This window comes from Triplophysa dalaica, chromosome 3 (assembly GCF_015846415.1).
Source record: "Triplophysa dalaica isolate WHDGS20190420 chromosome 3, ASM1584641v1, whole genome shotgun sequence".
Classification (NCBI taxonomy): domain Eukaryota; kingdom Metazoa; phylum Chordata; class Actinopteri; order Cypriniformes; family Nemacheilidae; genus Triplophysa; species Triplophysa dalaica.
In genome coordinates, this window is record NC_079544.1 from 11,802,625 (window position 1) to 11,823,707 (window position 21,083).

At 38.5% G+C, this 21,083-nt stretch overlaps 4 protein-coding genes and 1 pseudogene across 4 annotated transcripts in view; 4 read left to right on the forward strand and 1 right to left on the reverse strand.

The window, feature by feature from the left end:
• LOC130416983 (serine/threonine-protein kinase ATR-like) overlaps positions 1-3,648 on the reverse strand; it is a 3,874-nt gene extending 226 nt beyond the window's left edge. The window contains exons 1-9 of the mRNA XM_056742337.1: positions 3,301-3,648; positions 3,094-3,185; positions 2,796-2,948; positions 1,858-2,723; positions 988-1,169; positions 724-903; positions 447-631; positions 212-364; positions 29-81 (exon numbers count right to left, since the gene is read on the reverse strand). Coding sequence (XP_056598315.1) covers positions 29-81; positions 212-364; positions 447-631; positions 724-903; positions 988-1,169; positions 1,858-2,723; positions 2,796-2,948; positions 3,094-3,185; positions 3,301-3,356 — 1,920 coding nt within the window. The 5' untranslated portion in view covers positions 3,357-3,648. The remainder of the gene's footprint in view (positions 1-28; positions 82-211; positions 365-446; positions 632-723; positions 904-987; positions 1,170-1,857; positions 2,724-2,795; positions 2,949-3,093; positions 3,186-3,300) is intronic.
• Positions 3,649-3,755: 107 nt separating this feature from the next.
• Positions 3,756-6,886, forward strand: LOC130417961 (probable flap endonuclease 1 homolog). Its single transcript, XM_056743841.1, has 11 exons — positions 3,756-3,913; positions 4,368-4,440; positions 4,600-4,702; positions 4,826-4,880; positions 5,028-5,098; positions 5,193-5,329; positions 5,591-5,651; positions 5,728-5,859; positions 6,007-6,152; positions 6,326-6,467; positions 6,548-6,886. Exons 1-11 carry the CDS (start codon positions 3,832-3,834, stop codon positions 6,611-6,613), a joined length of 1,068 nt encoding a protein of 355 aa, XP_056599819.1. The 5' UTR covers positions 3,756-3,831; the 3' UTR covers positions 6,614-6,886.
• Positions 6,887-7,396: 510 nt separating this feature from the next.
• LOC130417870 (arf-GAP domain and FG repeat-containing protein 1-like) lies at positions 7,397-14,902 on the forward strand (annotated as a pseudogene).
• Positions 14,903-16,235: 1,333 nt separating this feature from the next.
• LOC130418082 (F-box only protein 36-like) lies at positions 16,236-17,995 on the forward strand. Its single transcript, XM_056744035.1, has 4 exons — positions 16,236-16,530; positions 16,883-16,991; positions 17,125-17,297; positions 17,431-17,995. Exons 1-4 carry the CDS (start codon positions 16,435-16,437, stop codon positions 17,617-17,619), a joined length of 567 nt encoding a protein of 188 aa, XP_056600013.1. The 5' UTR covers positions 16,236-16,434; the 3' UTR covers positions 17,620-17,995.
• Positions 17,996-19,136: 1,141 nt separating this feature from the next.
• LOC130416997 (muscarinic acetylcholine receptor M4-like) lies at positions 19,137-20,534 on the forward strand. The gene is made up of 2 exons (XM_056742346.1): positions 19,137-19,182; positions 19,504-20,534. The coding sequence occupies exons 1-2, from the start codon at positions 19,137-19,139 to the stop codon at positions 20,532-20,534; spliced, it is 1,077 nt and encodes a 358-aa protein (XP_056598324.1).
• The last annotated feature ends 549 nt before the right edge of the window (positions 20,535-21,083 follow it).

A 21,083-nucleotide genomic window follows, 5' to 3' on the forward strand; every position in this document is an offset into this window, starting at 1 on the left:
ACAACAGACGCCCCCTGTCACCACACACACTCTTAGACAGAAGAGCGAGCAGGTATACACAGTGTGCTTGAGTTTGTGCAGCTTTGGATAAATGAAGACAAAACAAAAAGCATTAGTTGAGCATTGAAGTAAATTTGTTGTACAGTATTGACTGCAGAAAATAGACTGAAATAACATTTCTCTCTGTTTGTTTTCAAGGCCAGACACTTACAGTACGCAGGAGCAAGTTTCTGAGACAGCGCAATCAGACTCGCAGGAAAAGAGGCTGTCTGATAAACTGTTTGTGAAGAATGCTCAAGCACCCAAGGAATCGACAGTAGGGCACAAAGATTCCTGCAGTGACTTGTGTCAGACTGGCTGTTGGCTGTAAACACAGAATAGACGATACCTGATGCAAAGAGTTAACAGTTCAAATAAATGTAATTCTAGGTTTAAAAGCTTTTTACCATTAATGTACAGAACAGCATCAAAGATCCTGACGGAAGCTTCTACAAGAGGCTCCAGCTCCTCCTCTTTAGAGGTGTTGGCCATCACAGTGCGGCAGCTCTCTACTATCTGAGCCAACACAGGAGGCTTTAACCAAACCAGCTGTGCTGTATCTGTGCTCTCCGATATCTTTTCCTTACTGCCACTAAAGAGATTTTTCAAAATGTCATTCACCAACCATGCAACTCAACTATGACCTTCAAAAAAATTGGGACTGTGAAAAAGTTAGAGCACTACCTTTGTGGTGCATTCAGGCAGTGTCTGGAGCAAAGAGCTGCCAGGTGGAAGATAACCGCCAGTCCCTGCACAACGTTCACGCACTGGTTCACTGTGTGGTCCCTCAGCTGGACCAGCAACACCTCCAGTCGACTATCCACAGCAGCCCACACCTCACTTCTGTTCTTCATGTCCACCGGCCTGAAAATCAAAGAACAGATGGAGGGAATAAGTGTAAGGTATATAAGTCTATAAGACACTGAGAGGTAGCAGAAAAACGTATACATTGGTTGGGTTTTGGCCCCGCTCCTTAGTTGTGTTGGAAGGGAAAGATTTTGTCGTTTGGCTGGAACTCCCTCTTCATATATACTCGAGTCAGCAGGGTCAGAGACACCTGCATGCACTTCCTGCAGTGCAGCGATGGCCTCTGTCTTAAGGGCAGCGAACAAGAAGCCTTCCACAATTTGCTGTTTAAAAAAAAAAAAAAAAAATTCACTTTACAGTAACACAGGGAAAACATAGCATGCATCCTCTAGGGCGTAAAGATATATTGCTGCATAAAAATATAAAAAAATAAGATATGAATCATAGAGCAGTGATGATTTTTAATCTTATTGGTTGAGCTGCCAACTTGTGCCTGAGTCGATATTTAATGTCTTATTTGTGCTTTTACTGCACAATATAACAACTTCTCTTACCTTTCTTAAATACTTTCATAATTTTAAAATTAACAGCCCTACATAATGTATTTATTGTTTAACATACAGAAAGTTCAAATAAATCTTGAATATTGTCAATTTTTAACAACAATATAAAATGTTATTAAAAGCGGTTTGGAAACAAACTGTTATTTGTAATAGAATTTATAATAGAATATAATAGAATATATCAAATGTTTTATCGTTTTCGAAATATCATGATACTATCACAATCTAGATAATCATCATAAATATTGACTTCCTCTTTATTTTCGAATAAAGTGCATTAAAACATGTAGCACCACCAAAGACATTATTGGTTACCAAATGAGATTTTAGAACTACTGCAAGGGTGTGTTTCACATAACACATTTTCCGTAAAAAAACCCAGAAGATAAATAATTATTCAACTTATAATATTTATTTATTGGGCAATCTATTTCATGTAAGCTTTTACCTCCTGCTGTCCAGGGGTTCCAATGGTTCCAATCAAAGCTTTGCAAATGGCTGTGACCCTCTCCGTCCGGATCTCTACTGCACATTCATATCCATGAGGTACGAACTCCAGGACAAAGCAGAAGACATCACAAAGTGTAGCTTTCACTTCAATCACCGTCAGCTGCTCAAGAGTCCCACCAACCACTAATTTCTCCAGCCTCTCCATCAACATGTTTAAATGGACTCTCTCAAACTTGCCATGTGGCCCTTCTTCTGGCTGGAAAACACATTGAGAGAGTTTTTGGAATTCCTTGCCATAGACCCTGAGCTCTGATTCCTTACAAGCAGGCAAGGAATCCAACAGATGCAAATAAGCAGAGAAAAATGGCTGTGAATGATCTTCAGGGAAACCTCCAAGGATCACAATGCGAACTAAAAGTAACATGGAAGCTGCTTTTAGCTTTGGGCTCCCATTGGAGAGGATGAGGCAAGCAGAGTCCCACACGATGCCCACTTCCTTTGGGAAAAACATGCCTCGCAAAATATCCGTCAGCACTGATAATACAGTGACAAGCAACGCGTGTGCCGAGGCACCGGAGGACAGCTCAAGGACAGAGGGGGTCAGGTAAACAGCGGAGGATGTGATTGAGAAGCACTCCACCACTACTGGCCATTGTGGAGACGGTCTGACCATGAGATTGATATTTAGTATAAACTGCATCAAACGTATCAGCTCTGCAGAAAACAAGCCAAATATGACTGGACCCTTGGCTTTGAATAGATGAAGTAATGAACATATGACATAGGAGATCTTCGTGTGAAGATCCTCACATTCTGGGCTGGCAGCAATTCGCAGCAGGCGGTTTATGATCCATTTACTGAAATCTAGGAAAAGATGCATACTGTCAGACAATCAATGTATTTAATGGCTAAGGTTGTCAAACCATGTAGATCTACCTGTGCAGCTGTTCTCTGTGTTTCTAAACTGATCAGACAGACATGCTGGGTTTATAAACATCAATGAAGAGGATTTAATGATGTGTTGCACAAAGTCCAGAAGCATTACACATGCAGGCTCAGTGCTGGTCTTCTTACACAATTCGAGAGCAACTGCAACGTGAGAAAGTAAAACGGTTACGTTAATCCTCAGAAAAACAGACAGTGGGTCTAAAAAAGACAGTAATGAAATTTCATTGAAACAAAATGAAGTTCTTTTGACATGAGTAAATTGGGTAGATGCATGCTTCAATCTTACCAACGTCAACATCTGTCAGTATTCTGTCAATAAACTGACAAAGTATCTGACGAGGTTTCTGTACAGCCTGGTTGTACTCGACCGAACTAGCACTGGAACGACACGAGAGTGTTTTCACAAGCTTTAATTTTGTTATTTGTTGTATTAATATTTCTAGTTATGATATTGATGTGGAGAACGAGATATGTTAAGATAAACTGATGTTACCTGGCGAGTTCTTGCAGTGCAGGAATCATTGCCGACATCTCGAGTCCTTGCTCCATCTTCACTGAGGAAACAAAGTTTCACTACACACAAAAAGTGAATGGCCAGATTTATCCTGTCAACACATTTAGTCAAATAAGATGCGGAGTCTGTCCATCATCATCTTTTCACATTCTCAACTTTCGCTCTTTCAGGAACTCGTGTACGGCAAACGAAGTGGGTAAAATAGGTGCGCTATACACTGCGCAATCTGATCGGCGTTTGGCATATGATATCGCGATAGCGATTCGAGAGTAGACCGCTCTGTTTGCGTTCGCCTCAGCTCGCGGTACTTGATGTCATATGCCGATGAGTCTGCGCAGGCCTTTTTTTTTGTCTGCGAAACGCCAGTTGGTTGACGTGCAGACGTAGCGGTCACATTGCAGTTACTATGGCAATCAGGCAGAATTATGGCAATGCGGAAGTAGGCTGTGTGATGAATGACAACAACAGCTTTCCTGAAATCCCCGATCCACACTGAAAAACATCTTAATAATGGGGATCGTAAAGTTAGCAGATTTAATTCGCTCTGACGCGCCAGCTTCTGTGAAGAGTAAAGAGATCGGCGATTATTCAGGTAACAGTTAAGAGTCAGTGTATTACAATGTAATAAATGGACGAAACCGCTAACAAAGCTACGTGAAGTAACGTTAAAGTAAAACTTAAATCCAAATGATCTATTCACACACAGTAAAGAAACGATAAAATAGCTGAAAAACATCTCGACCTTATAAAAATTAACCATGATTCACTGCAGTAGTAACTATAGGATAGTACGCGTTACTGGAAATAACACCAAAATTAGCACAAATTTGCCATCGTCTCACTATAGCAACCATAGTTTAGATATGATATTTTAATGAAAACTATAGTAAAACAAATGGTAACCCATTCATCAAAACCATGGTAACTATAGTTTTACAATGGTTATTTTTTAAGGGAGTTACACTTCTGGCAGGTTTGTTATTGGTTGTAGTGTTCAAGTTATGTTTACCTCTGCCATGTGAAGTTGAAACTTTGTATCTCTCCAGGGAAGATTGTTGCACTGGATACATCTATTGTTATAAATCAGTTTCGCTCAGCCGTCCCCCATCTAAAGCTAAGGTAAATTCAGAAAACATTTAATACAGATTAAGTTGCATTAAAAGACACAGTAATCTAAAATCAATAGCGTTATTTGAAAATTATATATTTTTCGTTAAATACTGTAGATGTTTTTTAATGGAATGTTAACTTAAAATTGAATAAAAACTGTTGTTACAGCCCTCTTACAGGCTTATTCTACCGCACTCTGACTTTCTTGGAACACGATATAAAGCCTGTCTTTGTATTTGATGGCAGACCTCCTTGTCAAAAGCAAGCCGTGGTGAGTTGTACATATTAGCAGACTTGTTCAGGATAATTTAATGAATGAGTACATTCAAAGTCAAGATTAAAAACTGACACATTGTCTCACACAAAAATTTAAATATGAAATGTATTCCTCTAGCTGAATAAAAGAGCTCAAAACAATGGGTGGAACAGCTCAAACAACCCAAACACAGGTATGTTCCTCTATAGGAAGAGTGTAAAAATATGTTAAAGTCTATGTTAAAATAGAGTCAAATTATCTCATGCAATGACATGCCATATGATCCTATGTTTATAATCTTGATTTATAGTTGTAATATTCTGACTACATTTTGATCCAGCATTTTCAGTGTCCTCCCTTACACAAGATTGTCTGCGCCTTCTAGAGCTCATGGGTGTCCCGTACATCAGGGTATTAATTCCTATTTTTTTAATCTAACTCATTTCTCACTCGTAGTGTGATGATATCAGGTTCAAATGAGTTTGTCGTTCTCCCTGAATGTCAGGCTCCAGGTGAAGCAGAAGCACTGTGTGCTTATCTGGTTAAAAGTGGCACAGTTAATGCTGTGGCCTCAGAGGACATGGACACACTGGCATTTGGAGGGACTGTTCTACTTCGTCAACTCAATGCAAAGAGAGATAGGTGAGACGCAGAGTTTAGAAATATTATTTAGTTGCATTTATATTCTGATTGTAGATTTGGATTACTTATGGAATTTGTATAGTAAGAGCAAGGCAAACATTTTTTCTAATGTGGTTTCTACATTTCTGTAAAAAAGGTCATAGTAATTGAAGTAAAAGCTGTAATGCTGCTTACATTGATATTGACACATGCTTATTTAATCTAATCATAGCTTAAATACAAAACACATATCACTAATATTTCCTAAAATTTATGTTATAGTGAAGTCACAGAGTACTCCTTACCAAAGCTTTTGGAAGCTCTACAGCTGACACGTGAAGAGGTAAAACATTCATTCTTTTTTACTGAAAATTACTGATAATATTTTGCTTCATTCTACTGTTCTTTATGTCTTACAGTTTGTTGACCTGTGTATCTTACTGGGCTGTGACTACTGTAAAAAAATTGGAGGCCTTGGGCCTAGACGAGCTCTGAAGCTTATTAAACAGCATCGTACGATAGAGGGTGTGATGAAACACGTCAACCAAAAGGTTTTTAAAACTTGAGGACGAACAAATAATGGCAACATTTGTATTTATATCATTTTTATATAGGCTCTTTAAGATAATAAGAATAGACATTTAAATCTCGTAAACATTGCATTTTGAATCATATTAATCATAATGTGATCCTTACAGACACACCCCATCCCTCCAAACTGGCAATATGAAGCTGCACGTAAATTGTTTTTTGAAACACCAGAAATTGACACACCTGAACTGGCTTGGAAGGAGCCTGATGAAGAGAGATTGGTGCACTTCTTATGCAAAGAAAAGCCTTTGAAGTAGGTGTCTATAATCTAGTGTCAAATATTAATGAGCATTTTTTGCCAAGTGCAGTAAGTGTGAGACATTAATTGCTTTATGTTCTATGATTCTGTCCGGGAGGATGGAGTCAAACGTCAAACTTCCCTTTGTAGTATTGATTTAATCTTTGGGCCTTATTCAATGTTTCAAGGGAAGACAAGGTGAGAGGACGTATTCAGAAGTTCCGTGAGTCTTTGTCAAAGAGAAGAAAACAGAGGGAGATGGAGGAGAAAATGGGGCAAACTAGACAGTCTCGCCTTGAAGACTATTTCCCTGCAACACGGAAGAGAAAGGTACAATATCTATTCAAGGAAAGTGTGAATTAATGACTTGCTCCGTCACTGTGTGAAACATTCTTGCCTTTCTTATCCAGGCCGAGTCTGCAGTTGTGGGAGGATCCAGCAGTAAAAAAAAACAATTAAAGAAAACAATTAAATAAGACTGTTCCTTTCGGATCTTGGATGTAAAAAGCATTACTACCAACACAAGTATCACGTCTATGAAAACTGCTGGCAGAGATTTATCGATAATGTTTTGTATACTTAAGTAAATATTTGGTATTATTTTGTTTAAATCACAACATCATGTGAAACCAGTGCCAAGAGAAGGTATTTTTAAGCTATTTTTAATGTTTGTATCATGCAAAAAAATGCTTTTATGTTTGGGAACCTGTGTTTAATTACAGTAAACCTCAATTGTATTACTACAACTACACTGTGTCATGTTTTTTTCTTAATCTGCAAACCCAAATAGTTAGAGATATAATAAGAACATTGTACAGTACTAGTATGTGTGTCTCATTTTTAAGGCAGTTCCATATCTTACAGTACATTAAGTAATGAAATACGTATGTATTTTTATATTCACCAGTAATTGTTCCTTTCACACCCAAAAAGAACCAAGGTATTATGGGAATAATATATAATAATAAATACATACTATTATCTTTCAGTACCACATACATTACCACATGTAGTTTTATAATACTACAATAGTTTTTGAACATGCACCATCAATGCCACAGTGCACCTTAATTGCTTTACCAGGGTGTGACACAAAAAACTTTTTGAAGGTGTCTCATGCTTTTGTATAAAACCAAAAATGTCAAATATTTTATAGAGCATCTCGCACTGAATGATGTCTCGTAACGTCCTCCGGTGCAGTAGGTGGCAGTCTCGGTACTTATAAAACAATAGCGCCGTATATTCAATCTCGCGAAGAACAGCTCGTTGATGGCTATTCCTGGCAGTCCTATGTGGACCGATTGTCCAACGCTGCCGGGCGTGTTGATGCACTAGACTAACCCATAACTCAGAGCTCTACTTGCCTAACAGCCGTTAGCTTTGTCATTTAGCGATGGCGGCGAGTGCCAAACGAAAACAGGAGGAGAAGCACCTGAAGATGCTTAGGGAGATGACCAGCCTGCCTCCCAATAGGAAATGCTTTGATTGCGATCAGCGCGGCCCGACCTACGTCAACATGACAGTGGGCTCGTTTGTGTGCACCACCTGTTCTGGAATATTGTAAGTTTTTTACCACAAGCCCTTCTCATTTAGACAGATGGTTAAGAGAAGATGTTTTCCTCCCTCTATCAGGACTGTGTGTGGGCAGACGCCTGTAACCCCTCCCATCTGAAGGATCATCTGCAGAATCTGTCCCATTTGCTTCTGTAACATCCTCATAGCATCTGCTTGTATAATAACCCTAACCCATATTCGTATTATTGTAAGACATTATTGTGTGTAGATATTGTGTGGTTTTGCAAATATACTTTATTTCTGCAGTAATTGTGTGCTCATACTTTTATCAACGTGTGACACACCTTGTCCAAACATTACAGCTGCTTATGTATATCAAGATTATGCACACTAATGCAAATCTGATCAAATAGGATACTCTTCAAGTTGGATCAACTTGTTTACTCTTAGTTAAATTTTGTTGCCCCTTCTTGACTTTAATTTATTTGTTCTTGATAAGTTTTTTTATTTAACATTTTTAAAGTTTCAGTTAGAATGTGTTATTTAATGTCATTTTATTTGTATTCCAGACGAGGGCTCAACCCTCCACACAGAGTGAAGTCCATCTCAATGACGACTTTTACTCAGCAGGAAATCGAGCTTTTACAAAAACACAGCAATGAGGTAATGCACACTTGAAATGTTACTTTAGTATATGTGAACCTGCTAAGGTCTAAGTAGGCTCTTCTGTTATGCTCAGGTTTGCAAACACATCTGGCTTGGGTTGTATGATGATAAGAGTTCTGTGGTCCCTGATTTTCGTGAACCTCAAAAAGTCAAAGAGTTTCTTCAGGAGAAATACGAGAAGAAAAGATGGTAAGGTGTTTCAGGTCTGATCCACACATACTGTATGTCTTTTTTGTGTTTGTTCAAAACAGCTTTTGCTTTACAACTTACTGATCCTCAGCAGTACAAATATTAAAAACCCAAATTCTTTTGGGAGATAATGCATCTTTTTGCAGATTATTATGGCAGATCGTTAAGTAAAACTGTTGATTTGGTCTTCAAGCCGTGGGTATCCTCATGAATTTGTAATGGGTTTTTAGAGTATCGGGTTTCAGTTTAGAAGTCGATAAAGGTCTGTTAACATAACTTAAACCAGAGACATTGAGAGAGAGAGAGAGTCGCGACAGCGGAAGTTAATATTTTGCGTGTCAAATTTAGACATTGCCCGATTAACCAGAAATATATATTATGTGATTTATGCACAACTTGTGAGTGAAGTATGGTAAAATGATGCTGCATCCGAAAGCCAGAGGGCGCTCTCCTGCAGAAACTCCAAATACGCACTGCAGAAGAAGACCATAGCACATGTAAGCTGTGTCCCAATCCGGGGGCTCCTAAGGTCGCGGACTTAAAAACGAGGACTTTCAAAGCACCCAGCCTCAATAGTCAAAGAACCGTACTGAAACGAGACGGTCTAGCCTCCCAAAGGATTTCCTTATTGCGTCACCTGCTGCTCATGACACAGCAGAGACGTTTCTGACTTTTTACAACAAATACGGAGCCAGAAAAAATACATATTTTATTTTAGAGAATATGACATTGAACAGCCCAACAGTATATTAAATTAACCAACCTTAGAAATTTAAAACACAATAATGCATCAATAATGTTAATTAACGTCACATATAATAATAAATCACTGAAATGGACCGTTTTACTTTTATTTAACTAAGGTTTTGAATGATTATTTAAAATTTTCAAGCCGTTACAGGTGCGCAATGTATCTCGGTATAGCAAAAGCCGTAAAGGATACATTCGTTCTATCCTTAAAAACTAGCGGACATAAGGTCGCATTTCGGGGCTGCATTTGAAGCAACCTTTGAATCAGTAAAGCCTTACCTGCCCTTAGTCGCGCTGCTGTCAAGGCAATTGGTCTTAAAATGCAGGCTTCAAAGAGCGCAGCCCCCGAATTGGGACACAGCTGTAGTTCTAGGAAAAGCCTAAGGACATGTTTTTATCACTGATCCTCAAGCCTCCTCGGGTATTTTCATGATAATAAAGTTTATTTATAATGATCATGTTTGACGGGTGTTGCTTTTTTAAATGCATGTTCTAAGCAACTCAAACTGCTTTAAGATTGTGCGCCATTTCCTTCTGATCCCAGAGCAGTGCTTCGCGGACAAGCTACGCATCAATAAAATAATCGATACCTTGCATTACCACAGCCAGCTCGGTTTCAGGAGGATTTAGTGGTAACCGGGGTTAACCGTGCTCATGTCTAGTCACGTGATTCATGGAGCCTTCAGATAGTTACAGGAAGTTATGTTTTCTCTTTAAATGCTTTATCTCTTTCTTTTTTTTATTCTTTAAATGTCTTGCATCTTTGAATGTGATAGAAGTTCGGCACAATTGGTCTGTTTTGCAGCTCCGTGCGTTACTAGGAACTTCTGGGAACGAGTGAGAGGCTCCATGAACCACCATTGCTGTGAATTTCTTTTTCCATTGGAGTCAATGGAGTTGACGCAACTCTCTCTCTCATTGGCTCTGACTTGAACAGACTATTTTGTATTATTTAATATCACAAGTGACTCACTTATTTTCAAACATTAATTATGCGTGTTCTTTAAAACACAAGCTGTAAAAAATTCGCATGATACATGTAGTGATTGTTTGATGATTCACATACTATTCATCAAAAACAAAAAACTTAGGAAGCGGGCAGTAGTGTTTTATTACAAGCATATGTATTTATGAATTGTTATGAAGAATGACTTTATGAGGTAAAAAATGACATTAAAGTTAATCAGACAAATATGGAAGTCTTCACAGTTTGTTTACTTTGTAAAGCACACATCAGTTAACCGCATACCATATTTACTTGTAAATAGAAATATTAAGGGGTGGCCTACAGAATGGATCTTTTTGTTGTTGTCATTTGCAGGTATGTTCCCCCAGAACAAGCCAAAGTGATAGCTTCTGTCCAGGCCTCAATATCTGGTTCATCTGCTAGCAGTACCAGTAGCACCCCTGAGGTTCTTCCCCAGCCTCTGAAAACCCTACATCTTACCAAGACTTCATCCAACCAGGTATTTACACACCAGGATCTTCTTCAACCAAGGATCTGCCTTTGTTTTTTGCACTTTAGTCACTAATACCAGACTGTGCCACAGTTGACGGTCTTTTGGAATTGATTAAGCATCTTTGAGATCTTAATCTCGTTTTTTGTTTCACTGTTCATAACTTGAGAATGATATATCTTTTTCAGTCTCCAGGGACCAGTCGTGCTCAGGCCCAGTCTGCAGGACAGGAAAAGAAGTTTGACCTCCTGTCTGACTTGGGTGGAGATATCTTTGCTGCCTCTCCTGCTCAAACTGCCAGTTCTTCAAACTTTGCTAATTTTGCACATTTTAACAGGCCCTCAGGTAGGAGCAAATGTTCTCCTTAGGTCAATGTGAAATCAAAATGGACCCGTTGACATCTCAATGTCAGTTCTGTTGTGAATAAGGAAACATCACTTCTGTATGACTGTTGTGCATGATCTCTGTCAATTCACCATGTCTTGAGCTCAGTGTCGTTGTGCAGTTGCTTACCTTACCATGTGTCGACTCCACAGTTTCAGGCACTCACTTTTATTTTCATCATCATCAGTCTCTGTCATTAATGAACTTTGTTCACCCTGTGCCGTCTGTAGCACAAAATAATTCCAGCACAGACTTTGCCAACTTTGATTCCTTTGGAAACGCCAGTGTACCTTCACCCCCCCCCCAAGTCTAACCTTCAGCAACCCCACACAGGTACCACACCGTTCCCATCTGTTGTGTGTTACATCACACTCATATTCTCATTTCCTGGCTTGTTTGTTGTAGAATCTCAGCATATATAAACATGCAAACATTGTTAATTGTGTAAGTCTTGTTTTTATTATTCTGTGTGCTTGTGTGGTTTCATTCAGCAGGCGGCATGTCAATTCTCAACTGCCTAGTATGGTTCCCGGCCCACCTCTAAGCAGTTTATCAAGAGAGGACCGTTACGCTGCCCTGGCGGAGCTTGACAGTGCCCTCAGTTACTCAACTTCAACCGGTGGACCACCAGGGTAAGCAATTGACACTTCGCAAAACCCCGCCCCCTTCCTTCCTGTTGCCAAAATGGCGGTCTGTCACCGGGGCAAATAATAACTGCAATATGATTGGTCAAATTTCCTGCCAATCAAACTGCTTGCGAAGGGTCAATTACTTCACATTACATGGTCACTCCATGTCAACTCAACCAGAGGTCCCCTGCTCGAAAATTTGATTTATTAAAAAATATTTTTACAGAAGCAAGACCAAGATCAGTAGTGATGAAAGCAAAATATTAAATGCCACCAATATATATTTCTTAAGTAATCAATTAATTTGTAGAAAGAGGTACAAATTAATATTTTCACTCTAAATTTGGAGCCATATTATAGGGGGTAAAAAATGACATTATAAATATGCCAGCATCATAATTTTATTTTAGATAAGTATATCTTTAAGTAAATCTAATCCTTTTTGCAATCCTTGATGCATTTTATGACAATGGTGACTGCTCAAAAATGAAGAAAGGGCCTTTTTTTTTGTTTTTTACAAAATTTGCATGCCTGTAACTCCAGAACCATTAAAGATACCTTAATTTCCTTTCAGAATATTGTACTTGGACAACTTCTCTGTTGGGAACTACATTTTGAAGCCTATATGGTCACTTCCGAGAGATCTGAGGGTCTAAATGTGGCTTCATGAGAAAACAGTTAAAATGGACACATTTTCAGTCATCAAAAACTAAATGGGGGTAATCTTTCAAAAATCTGGCACTTCATTTCTTTCAAAGAGGATGTCTGAAGAACAAATAATGTTGAAACTAGAAATGTATTCTTTTTTCTTTCTATTAAAACAACTGCACTAAACAACAGAGTAACTGTTATAATGTATCAGATTTAGGCACATTAACTTAATCTGAATAGTTTATTTATAAGATGAAATATTACTTTGAGTTATAGGTAAAGTTTGATAAAAGGATGTTGTTAATTGTGGCCAGAGCACTGATGATGTGAGGAAGTTCCCCATTTGTTATAATCTTTAAAATAATTCAGACGTTTTTGAGAGCCTAAACGTGCTCGAAAACCCATGAAAATTTGAATACATGTCAGAATTGGTTTAAAATGTTACTTCTGAAATGGGTTTCAGAATGAAGTATGGCAAAAAGGTTCTAGCTCCATCTACAAAATAAAGCAGCCCTTGTACTACGTTTTATGTAAATGTATGATATTTGGAAAATGCTTCATTTTTGAGCAGTCACCATTGGCATAAAATGCATCAAGGATTGCCATAATTACCAGATTTACTAACAGATATACTGATCTCTGTAAAAAATAAAATTATGATGCTGGCATATTTGTCATGTCATTTTATACCCCTCTAATGTGGCACCAAATTTCAGGTGAAAATGTTCATTTTTTCATCCCTTTTCAAATTTATTGATTACTTAATTACTATTCATTGTGGCATTTTTATAATTTTTTATCTTCACTCCAGATGTTGCTTTTGTAAAAAAATTGAGCCAGGGAAATATTCAAACTTTCATTGATTTAAAACGGAATGACCCTACAGCATTCTTTAAACTTTACTCTTGGTATGTTTATATATATATATTTATTTTCTGTGCATGCTTTACTCTGGATTGCAGAAGTGTGTTTGGAGGTGTGCCAGGACCAGCTGCACCTCCAAACCAGCCCAACATGCAACAGGGTTTTGCAGGTAGACATCACCAAACATTTTAGTATGTTTCATTTACGGTTACTTGCTTGTATCAAATGGGCTCAATACATTTTTGTGTGCAGCTGCTCCTTCCACAAACCCATTTGTGGCTGCTGGGATGGTTCAGGAGACGATTTCCATGAATCCGTTCCAGACCAATGGAAGAGCACCTGCCACAGGTAAAACGTAGCCTCCGTCAGGTCAGCATGCCCTTTATGTGTCTGTCCATTTAAGGAATGAGCAGATGAAACATGCTACTCCTACTCTGGTCTCCCTTTATGTACACTAGCCTCATTTGGCACTGGCTCCATGAGCATGCCAGCTGGCTTTGGAAACTCGACCAGTTACTGCCTGCCAACCAGTTTTAGTGGGACCTTCCAGCAGCAATTCCCTGGCCAAGGTCCCTTTCCCCCACCTGCAGCCTACCACCAACATCCCAATGGTATGTGAGACTATAATTTGTGTTTTTGTGAGTGTAAGGTGACCCAAAACCCCAGCGGCTTATGCCTTTCTTTTATGCATAATTTCAAGTCATGAGAAAGGCTGTGTGTGGATTGCATCAAGCATCTCTTCTTGTGCTTTTTGTTTTCATGTGAGTTTTGATGTTGCATGATGTTGGAGTAGCAGGTTCAGTGCTTTAGCAGAAAAGTCTGTATTTAACACTTGTTAAGATAATACAACATCTGCATGGGGTTGTTTCTTGTATGGTGCTTTTCAGGTGGTTTTCCTACCTATGGACAGGCAAAACCTATGGGCAACTACGGTCAGGCGGTCACCGGGCCTGGGATTTCCAGCAACCCTTTCATGGTGTGTTGATCATTGGCTAAAAATGAACATAAAGTGGAAGAGATGTTAGTTACTCATTGCTGTGGATTTATAGACCCTTATTTACATTTAGTAAATTACCATTTGAGTAATCGTTTGTAAGAATCAAGCTGTGTTTTGAATTCTTAATATTTAACAAGGGTTTCACATGTTTTAATTTAAGGTCTTAATTCAGAATTATGCCTAAATTTGTCTTTTCAGGGTGGAGGCCCGGCAGGACCATACCCAGCAGGAGGTTCTTCCACAAACCCCTTTCTCTAAAGCGCTTTTTTATGCCACATCTCAGCAGAGTCATGCACACATTCCGCATCACCAGTCCTCTAAACATAATATCTTCAAGATCTTCAAGATTTCCTATTCAATGCACTGGGTCTTTGACATTTCTAGAGAAAGAGCTGTGAATATGCTGATGATGGTGTTTTCCAAACCGTCTGTGTATTCTGTCGGACAAACATAGTTGGAATCGATGCGATTCTCCTTCCTCATTTATGCCTTTGACTGAATTAGTAATGTTTTATGCCTAGAAAGTATGATCCTCGTGCATATCAGCATTTGTAATCCTTAGAAAAAAACATATTATTCACAAAGAGAAACTGTGACAGAACCGAAGAACAAAATGTTGTCTAGAGATGCTGTGTCCAAACAACTGAATTTGTCTTTAGCACCTGCTTGAGCAGAATGTTACATTCTGTTGAGTCGGAAACACAGGAAAATGTACGTGACTAATTGCCTCAAGGAGGTAAGGAACATATGGTTTTGAATTAAAACCTCACACCTGTTTTAAGAGCAGAGAAGCTCAGCACAAGCAGGTTTGTAGATAAAGCAGGCGTCTACAGCACAACAAGACTGAAAAGTGTAAGTGGTAGAAAATGCTTTTTTGTGATCTGCCCTTAGAGTTCTATAGCTGCACCTTGAAAAATGGCAGGTCTGACCTCCATCTATGGATTTTGGACATCAAAAGTTACCATTACAGGTATACAAGTTAATGTGTACATATATAAATATATGTATAAAATATTAAATGATTTTTAACTACTGTGTTATATTTGTCTGCTGTTTTTACTTCTGCAGTTTTTAGTTGTTTTTCATTCAAAATGAATGATTTTGCCCAAAATAATGGACAGACCAAATTTATTGGTTGTTATTGTGTTCTAGATGAACAGTAGTTTGTTAGTCAAGGCCAAAATATTTTATTAAATAGTATGGTTGGAGGAACATGTTTATAAAAGTGAAAGAGAAAGAAAATCATTGAAATATAGCTGCAAGCAGCGATGATTGCAATACCTGTTTCCCAAAGTTTGCTGAATTATAAATGTGTTGATGGTTCGCGTAAATCATTATCACATCATCATCTTCAGTGGTGTAGTAAGAAAGACAATATGACAAGAAGTGTTGACGCTATCCACACAAGTTCACCTTTTGCCAATTAAAGCGCTCCTTACATTTTTTTGCCCTGATGTCCGACAATGTTTTGAGCATGTTAAGCACCCCAAAACGTTGATGGATAATAATAATACGAAAAAAGTTAACAGAACATCGAACCCTTCTGCTGAGGCAAAATCAGATGATTAAGGTGAACCAATGTGATACCTGCATGCTCAGTAACACTTAGTTTTACATAAGTGCTTATCAAATACCATCTTGTGTTTGCATAAGCAATTATTACATCTGCTACTTTTATCAATTATTTAAAAAAAAGTGTTTCAATCCAACAAAGGTTTTTAACTTCCATATGGATATACGTTTACGTAAATCTGGTGAAAATATGAGTGAAATAACATTAGGCCTATGTGAAGTGTGCTGTTTTTCAGATATCAGGCTCATTGCCTATTGTAAAGAGAAACGATCCTGTTCTTTAAACGTGTTGCCATTACATTATATAATATTATAAATAGCAGGGACAATATTTAATTATCGGTAATGTTAAGCCTATGTGATGACTATGAGACTATGAGTGTTACTCGTAATCTGACACGAACACGACAGTGGCACGCACAGACCCGTGTAACTTAACAGTTTAATGTGCGAAAATAAATATAATGTATGTTATTTGTTTCAACACAATTACTTTGTACGCCATTCATCCATTGATCATGGATGTTAGAAAATGAACCTAAATGACGATGGTCTGTGTGAAAATCACGTTTTGACGGTCAAAGAAGGCTGTTGTCATGGTAACATGTCAAACGAGTTAGGCAATGGCGAGCTTGCTTGGGGAAACTCTGTTTGAGATCGGAGGACAAGGTCGTGCACCTATAAAGGACTATTTTTACTTTGAAATAACACGGTCTGAGGTTTGTGTGTTAAAATGAGTTTTTATTCGAAATCGTCTGTTTCTGAACTGTTAGTTTTGGCCCGGTAAAGTGTAACTGAAGATCTCATTAGCATTATTTAATGCATTAGCTTACATGTATAATGTTTTGTTAAATGAATCTAAGCAAACACAACGTATGATCTTAACCTTTCCTTATAACTGTAAGAAAATGGACACTTGCTTAAAATATGTAACATTGCTCAACAATAACTAAGAATGAAACGAAGTGTATTATATAGTAAAGCTGCATTAGAGGTTAAGAAACCGATGTGGTAGTTAGCTGTATAGTTTGCAACTTAAATTACATTATTTAAATGAACTCCTTACATCAGGTCATTTGGAGATGGTGGAAGATTTCTCTGAGATCAGATAGCAGGAACACTAAACCAGGAGAACTGAGAGAATCACACGAAGACTACGTAGAAGACAGACATCTGCAAAGTAAGCCAATTGTTCATTTTAGTCTGATTTTGTTGTGCTTGCTACTTTACTGAACTATTAAAATAATTTCCAAATGTTGCTGGGTTGTTGTGCCAAATTAATTCTTTCGAGTAACCGAAGTCAACTCATTCAGGTCAAGTGGCCATGGTATTCGGTCCCCACATCTTGCAGTACTCCATAAATTTATGCCAGGGCCAATATGACTACCTTGTACGACTCCCAAACTCTATACTCTTCAACATCATGGCATATTTTAACCTTGAAGACATTTCAGGCCTTTCACACACCTGCCGTAGGTTTAGAGAGGTAAGGACTACTTTAACTACTACAGCATTTTTTCTCATTGCAAATCTTCTCTTTGATCAGTTGGATTACATTTAATATCCTCTTTTTTGTAACGCTGCTCATTGGTTAAATGTGTTGTTTATTCTTTGTACAGCTTTGTGACTCAGAGGAGTTCTGGGAGCAGACGGTGAGAAATCATTGGGGTGCTCTCACTCCTTCCGTCGAAACGTTGGCTAAGGATGTTGGCTGGAGGACAGTTTTCTTTACCAACAAGCTGCAGCTGCAGATGCAGATTAGCCGACGGAAGCAGAAGGAGAATCAGCCCTGTGAGGATACAGAATAACAGAGATGCCTTTCATTATCTTTCTAGGAAGGTTTGAGTTGAAGACCTTGTTTTAAATATTTACAGTAAACCTACTTGGTCAGAGCCTTTTTTTTACTTGATTCTGTCTTTTTAATACTGCTTATGTACTGTTTAGAGGTCTTTATTTTACTTCATTTAACATCTGGCCAGTCACCCTGTTTTATTTGCTTATATCTAGAAAGATTTTAAACCAACATTGTTCATTTTGAGGAAATAGTTTGTGGCTACTTTCTTCTACATTTTAATCTGGCATTTTCTTGCACTCTGAGGGGTTGAATTCAATACATATAAAGGTGATATTACGCCAAAAATAATATTTCCTGGATTTAAATAAACTCAAATCTTCAGTAATATCTCCCACTGGTTGTTCTTTGCAAAAGCCGATTTGTGGTAATTGCAACCTATTGTAATATTAGGCATATGATTTAAAGGGATGTTGTTTGTCATGTTCAATATACATTAACATTAACATTGCATCTGGTTTGTGTAATTAAAGCGACTGTCAATGATAAAACTATTCCATATTAAGAATAAAAGAATAAAATCTATTAAAGATAAATATATAAATGGGAACACAGAAGATCCTTTAACAATCAAAAGACCTGCAAACTCATCATATCACATAAAGTATATTCACAACACTATTTATTGTAGGTCATAACTATTCCTAATTGCTCATTGATCATTTTAATTGAAGCATAAAGTCATTTATATTCAATTTTATTATATATATATTGACGCTTTTCACAATGTGCAATGTTCAAAAGCAGCTTTACAGGAGAAAATATGGTGTTTATAGAACAACCAAGATCATTCTAGTAAATAATATCTAATAAATGCAGTCTCCCGGCGAGCAAGCCAACACGTCCCTGTGGCGAGGAACCCAAACTCCAATGATAAATAAATGGAGAATTTTTTTCAGTCAGGGGAAGGTCCCCTCTGACACTGACGTGACTTTGATTAAAGATGCTAAGTAAATGTTTATGAAAAATAGGGAGAGCTTATTAGTTGTGATTTAGGAAATTTCATTTGTTAAAACTGTTTAGGTCTAATTTTGTCTTATTTTGTGATCGATATCAGACAGCATGTGAAATCAGGAATGATATTAGCAGGGAAAATAGTAATGGCATAATGTAACTGAGTGCAGCTATAACTTCAAACTGCTGTCATCTGATGTAAGTTTAGCATTAAGTCCTAAGTATTGTCAATTTAGCATTCATTTAAGAGTGATCATTTTCAATTTTATAAGCATGTGGTTTACTCCACATGGACTCTTTTGTGACAGCATTGAAAATGACCATGCGTGAGGGGGGAGTTTTCGAAATCTGAGATGCTGTGACAAAACCGGTTGCTGCAGGTGAAACACTTCTCATCTGTAAATAAGCATAAGAAAGGCATAGAGACACAGGGAGAACTGACAAGGATAAAGCAGTTTTATTTTTGATCAAATCAAGTGTAAGGAGAGACAAAAATTTGATTTATCACACTAAGCGACAATGACTAACACCACCGCTGGGATAGATTTAGATCTGCTTCAAACAGGTGAGTGAATATTTCCCTTTTTAAATAAAGGCATATCTTTTGGCATTATATGCTATGCAAGGAACATTCATTGATTTCTGCTTTGTTTTTCTTGAGCACAGAATTGTATCTAACCCTTGTTTGATCCACAGGATCCATTCCAATTTCTTCACCCTGTTGAGTTACTGTTGACATGATCTGTCTGTTTGATCAAATATGCTTAATTGCTGTAACTAAATTGATCAAAAACAAAAAAAATCAATTTATGTGAAGTAGGCCTACACTTCTGCTACCTAGTTCTCTTTACCTACATAAAGTGTCACAACTTTCCACTTTCCACAGGGTTCAATAGCTCCAGTCTAATTGAAGACAGCAAGCTTTTGGAAATGGGCAAAGCCTTTGCCCATTCAGGAGCTTTCATTGTCACCGTTATTTTCACCTGCCTCATCGTAGTGATTGTGCAGAACTCTTCGGAGCTGCGTGAGAACCCCCGCTATGTCCTGTTGTGTCTGCATTGCATGTGCGTGAGCATCTTCAACATTATGGGTGTAGTGGTGCACAGTTTACGCAGCCTTCGATGGCCTGTCTCACGAATTGTCTGCTGGATCCTCTTTGACCTGCAGGTAGTGATGGCACGAGGTCTGATGATCACCCTAACGCTAATGTCTGTCACCACTTGTCTCTCTGTTTCCTTGCCGCTCCGTTACCCGGCTCTTGTCCAGCGCTACCGCCACTGGGTGATGCTGGCGTCTTGTGTTTTTGCCCTGTTCAACCCTGTGGTGTTCACTGTCCTAGCCTGCGTACGCAACCCCTGGGACTACGTGATTGGACTGGACACAGAGTGCTCTACAGCTTTGGAAGGCATGGCTTGCATTGTTAGTGCTTTAACGCAGCTGTCATTGCTGATTATACTCATAATCGGAAGCTACGTGGTCATTTACCTGGAGGGCTGGCGTGCCGGTCATTTCACACCTTCAAACAGTAAGGGCCGCCGCACCATTTTCATCCACTGCCTGCAGATGAGCTTGCACATCCTCCCCTCTCTCATCATCATCTCGCGGCATCAGGAGAGACTCGCGGTGGCACTGGCACTTTTCATCGTCTTTTGTTCTGCACAGTCGCTAAGTCCTGTGGTATTTGGCCTGCGCTGCAAAGAGCTCTCCATGGAGATGCAACATCTCCTGCCGTGCACTCAGGGTATCTGTGGCCACATTGGGAGCACGGATAACACAAGTACAGAGACAGTAACTAGTGCAGGCAGTGGGGCCTGTATAGAGACACATGCCTCTGCCTGCGTGGCCACAGGCACCGTGTCTGCAGTTATTTCAAAGTTTGAGGAGGAGCAGAAAGACGTCACAGAGGTAACCGTGTAAGTGAGATTCAGATGGTGTTGAATACGATTCTTTGACAACTAACTGCATTTGGGACAGAGTTTAACTGAGAGTTAAAAGATAGTATAAAAAACCTCTCATAATTTACTCATCCACATTCCATCTCGTCATCTATATCATAGTTATGTGTCAGCCACCGTAGTGCTTCGAAAGGGAAGGGGGAGGGTAGGAGTGATCCGTTGGTTGCAATTCGCAGCCTCACCACTAGATGCCGCTAAATTTCATACACCGTACCTGATGCATTTACTAATGTTAAGAAATACAACCTTATTGTAATGTGCCACCAGTAATCAAGACAATCTTCTGAAGTGAAATAATACATTTCTATTGAACTGAAGAAAGGAAGTCATATACATATGAGGTGGCATGAGGGATTTTGAGAGATTTTTCATATTTGGGTGAAATGTACCTTTAAATTACAATCATACTGCACTGCATCTGTGAGAATGACCAACTGTCCTTTTTGTTATATTATATGTATCACTTGTACATACCTATTGTGTAAAACATTCATAGTATGCATCTAACTGT

Excerpts from the sequence above, each read along its gene's own strand:
- LOC130417961 (XM_056743841.1), top strand. The coding sequence starts at position 3,832 with ATGGGGATCGTAAAGTTAGCAGATTTAATTCGCTCTGACGCGCCAGCT. Across the intron at positions 3,914-4,367 it reads AGAGATCGGCGATTATTCAG|GGAAGATTGTTGCACTGGAT; the intron begins GTAACAGTTAAG and ends GTATCTCTCCAG. Across the intron at positions 4,441-4,599 it reads GTCCCCCATCTAAAGCTAAG|CCCTCTTACAGGCTTATTCT; the intron begins GTAAATTCAGAA and ends CTGTTGTTACAG.
- LOC130418082 (XM_056744035.1), top strand. The coding sequence starts at position 16,435 with ATGGCGAGCTTGCTTGGGGAAACTCTGTTTGAGATCGGAGGACAAGGT. Across the intron at positions 16,531-16,882 it reads TTGAAATAACACGGTCTGAG|GTCATTTGGAGATGGTGGAA; the intron begins GTTTGTGTGTTA and ends TCCTTACATCAG. Across the intron at positions 17,298-17,430 it reads CCTGCCGTAGGTTTAGAGAG|CTTTGTGACTCAGAGGAGTT; the intron begins GTAAGGACTACT and ends TTCTTTGTACAG.
- LOC130416997 (XM_056742346.1), top strand. The coding sequence starts at position 19,137 with ATGACTAACACCACCGCTGGGATAGATTTAGATCTGCTTCAAACAG. Across the intron at positions 19,183-19,503 it reads TTTAGATCTGCTTCAAACAG|GGTTCAATAGCTCCAGTCTA; the intron begins GTGAGTGAATAT and ends CACTTTCCACAG.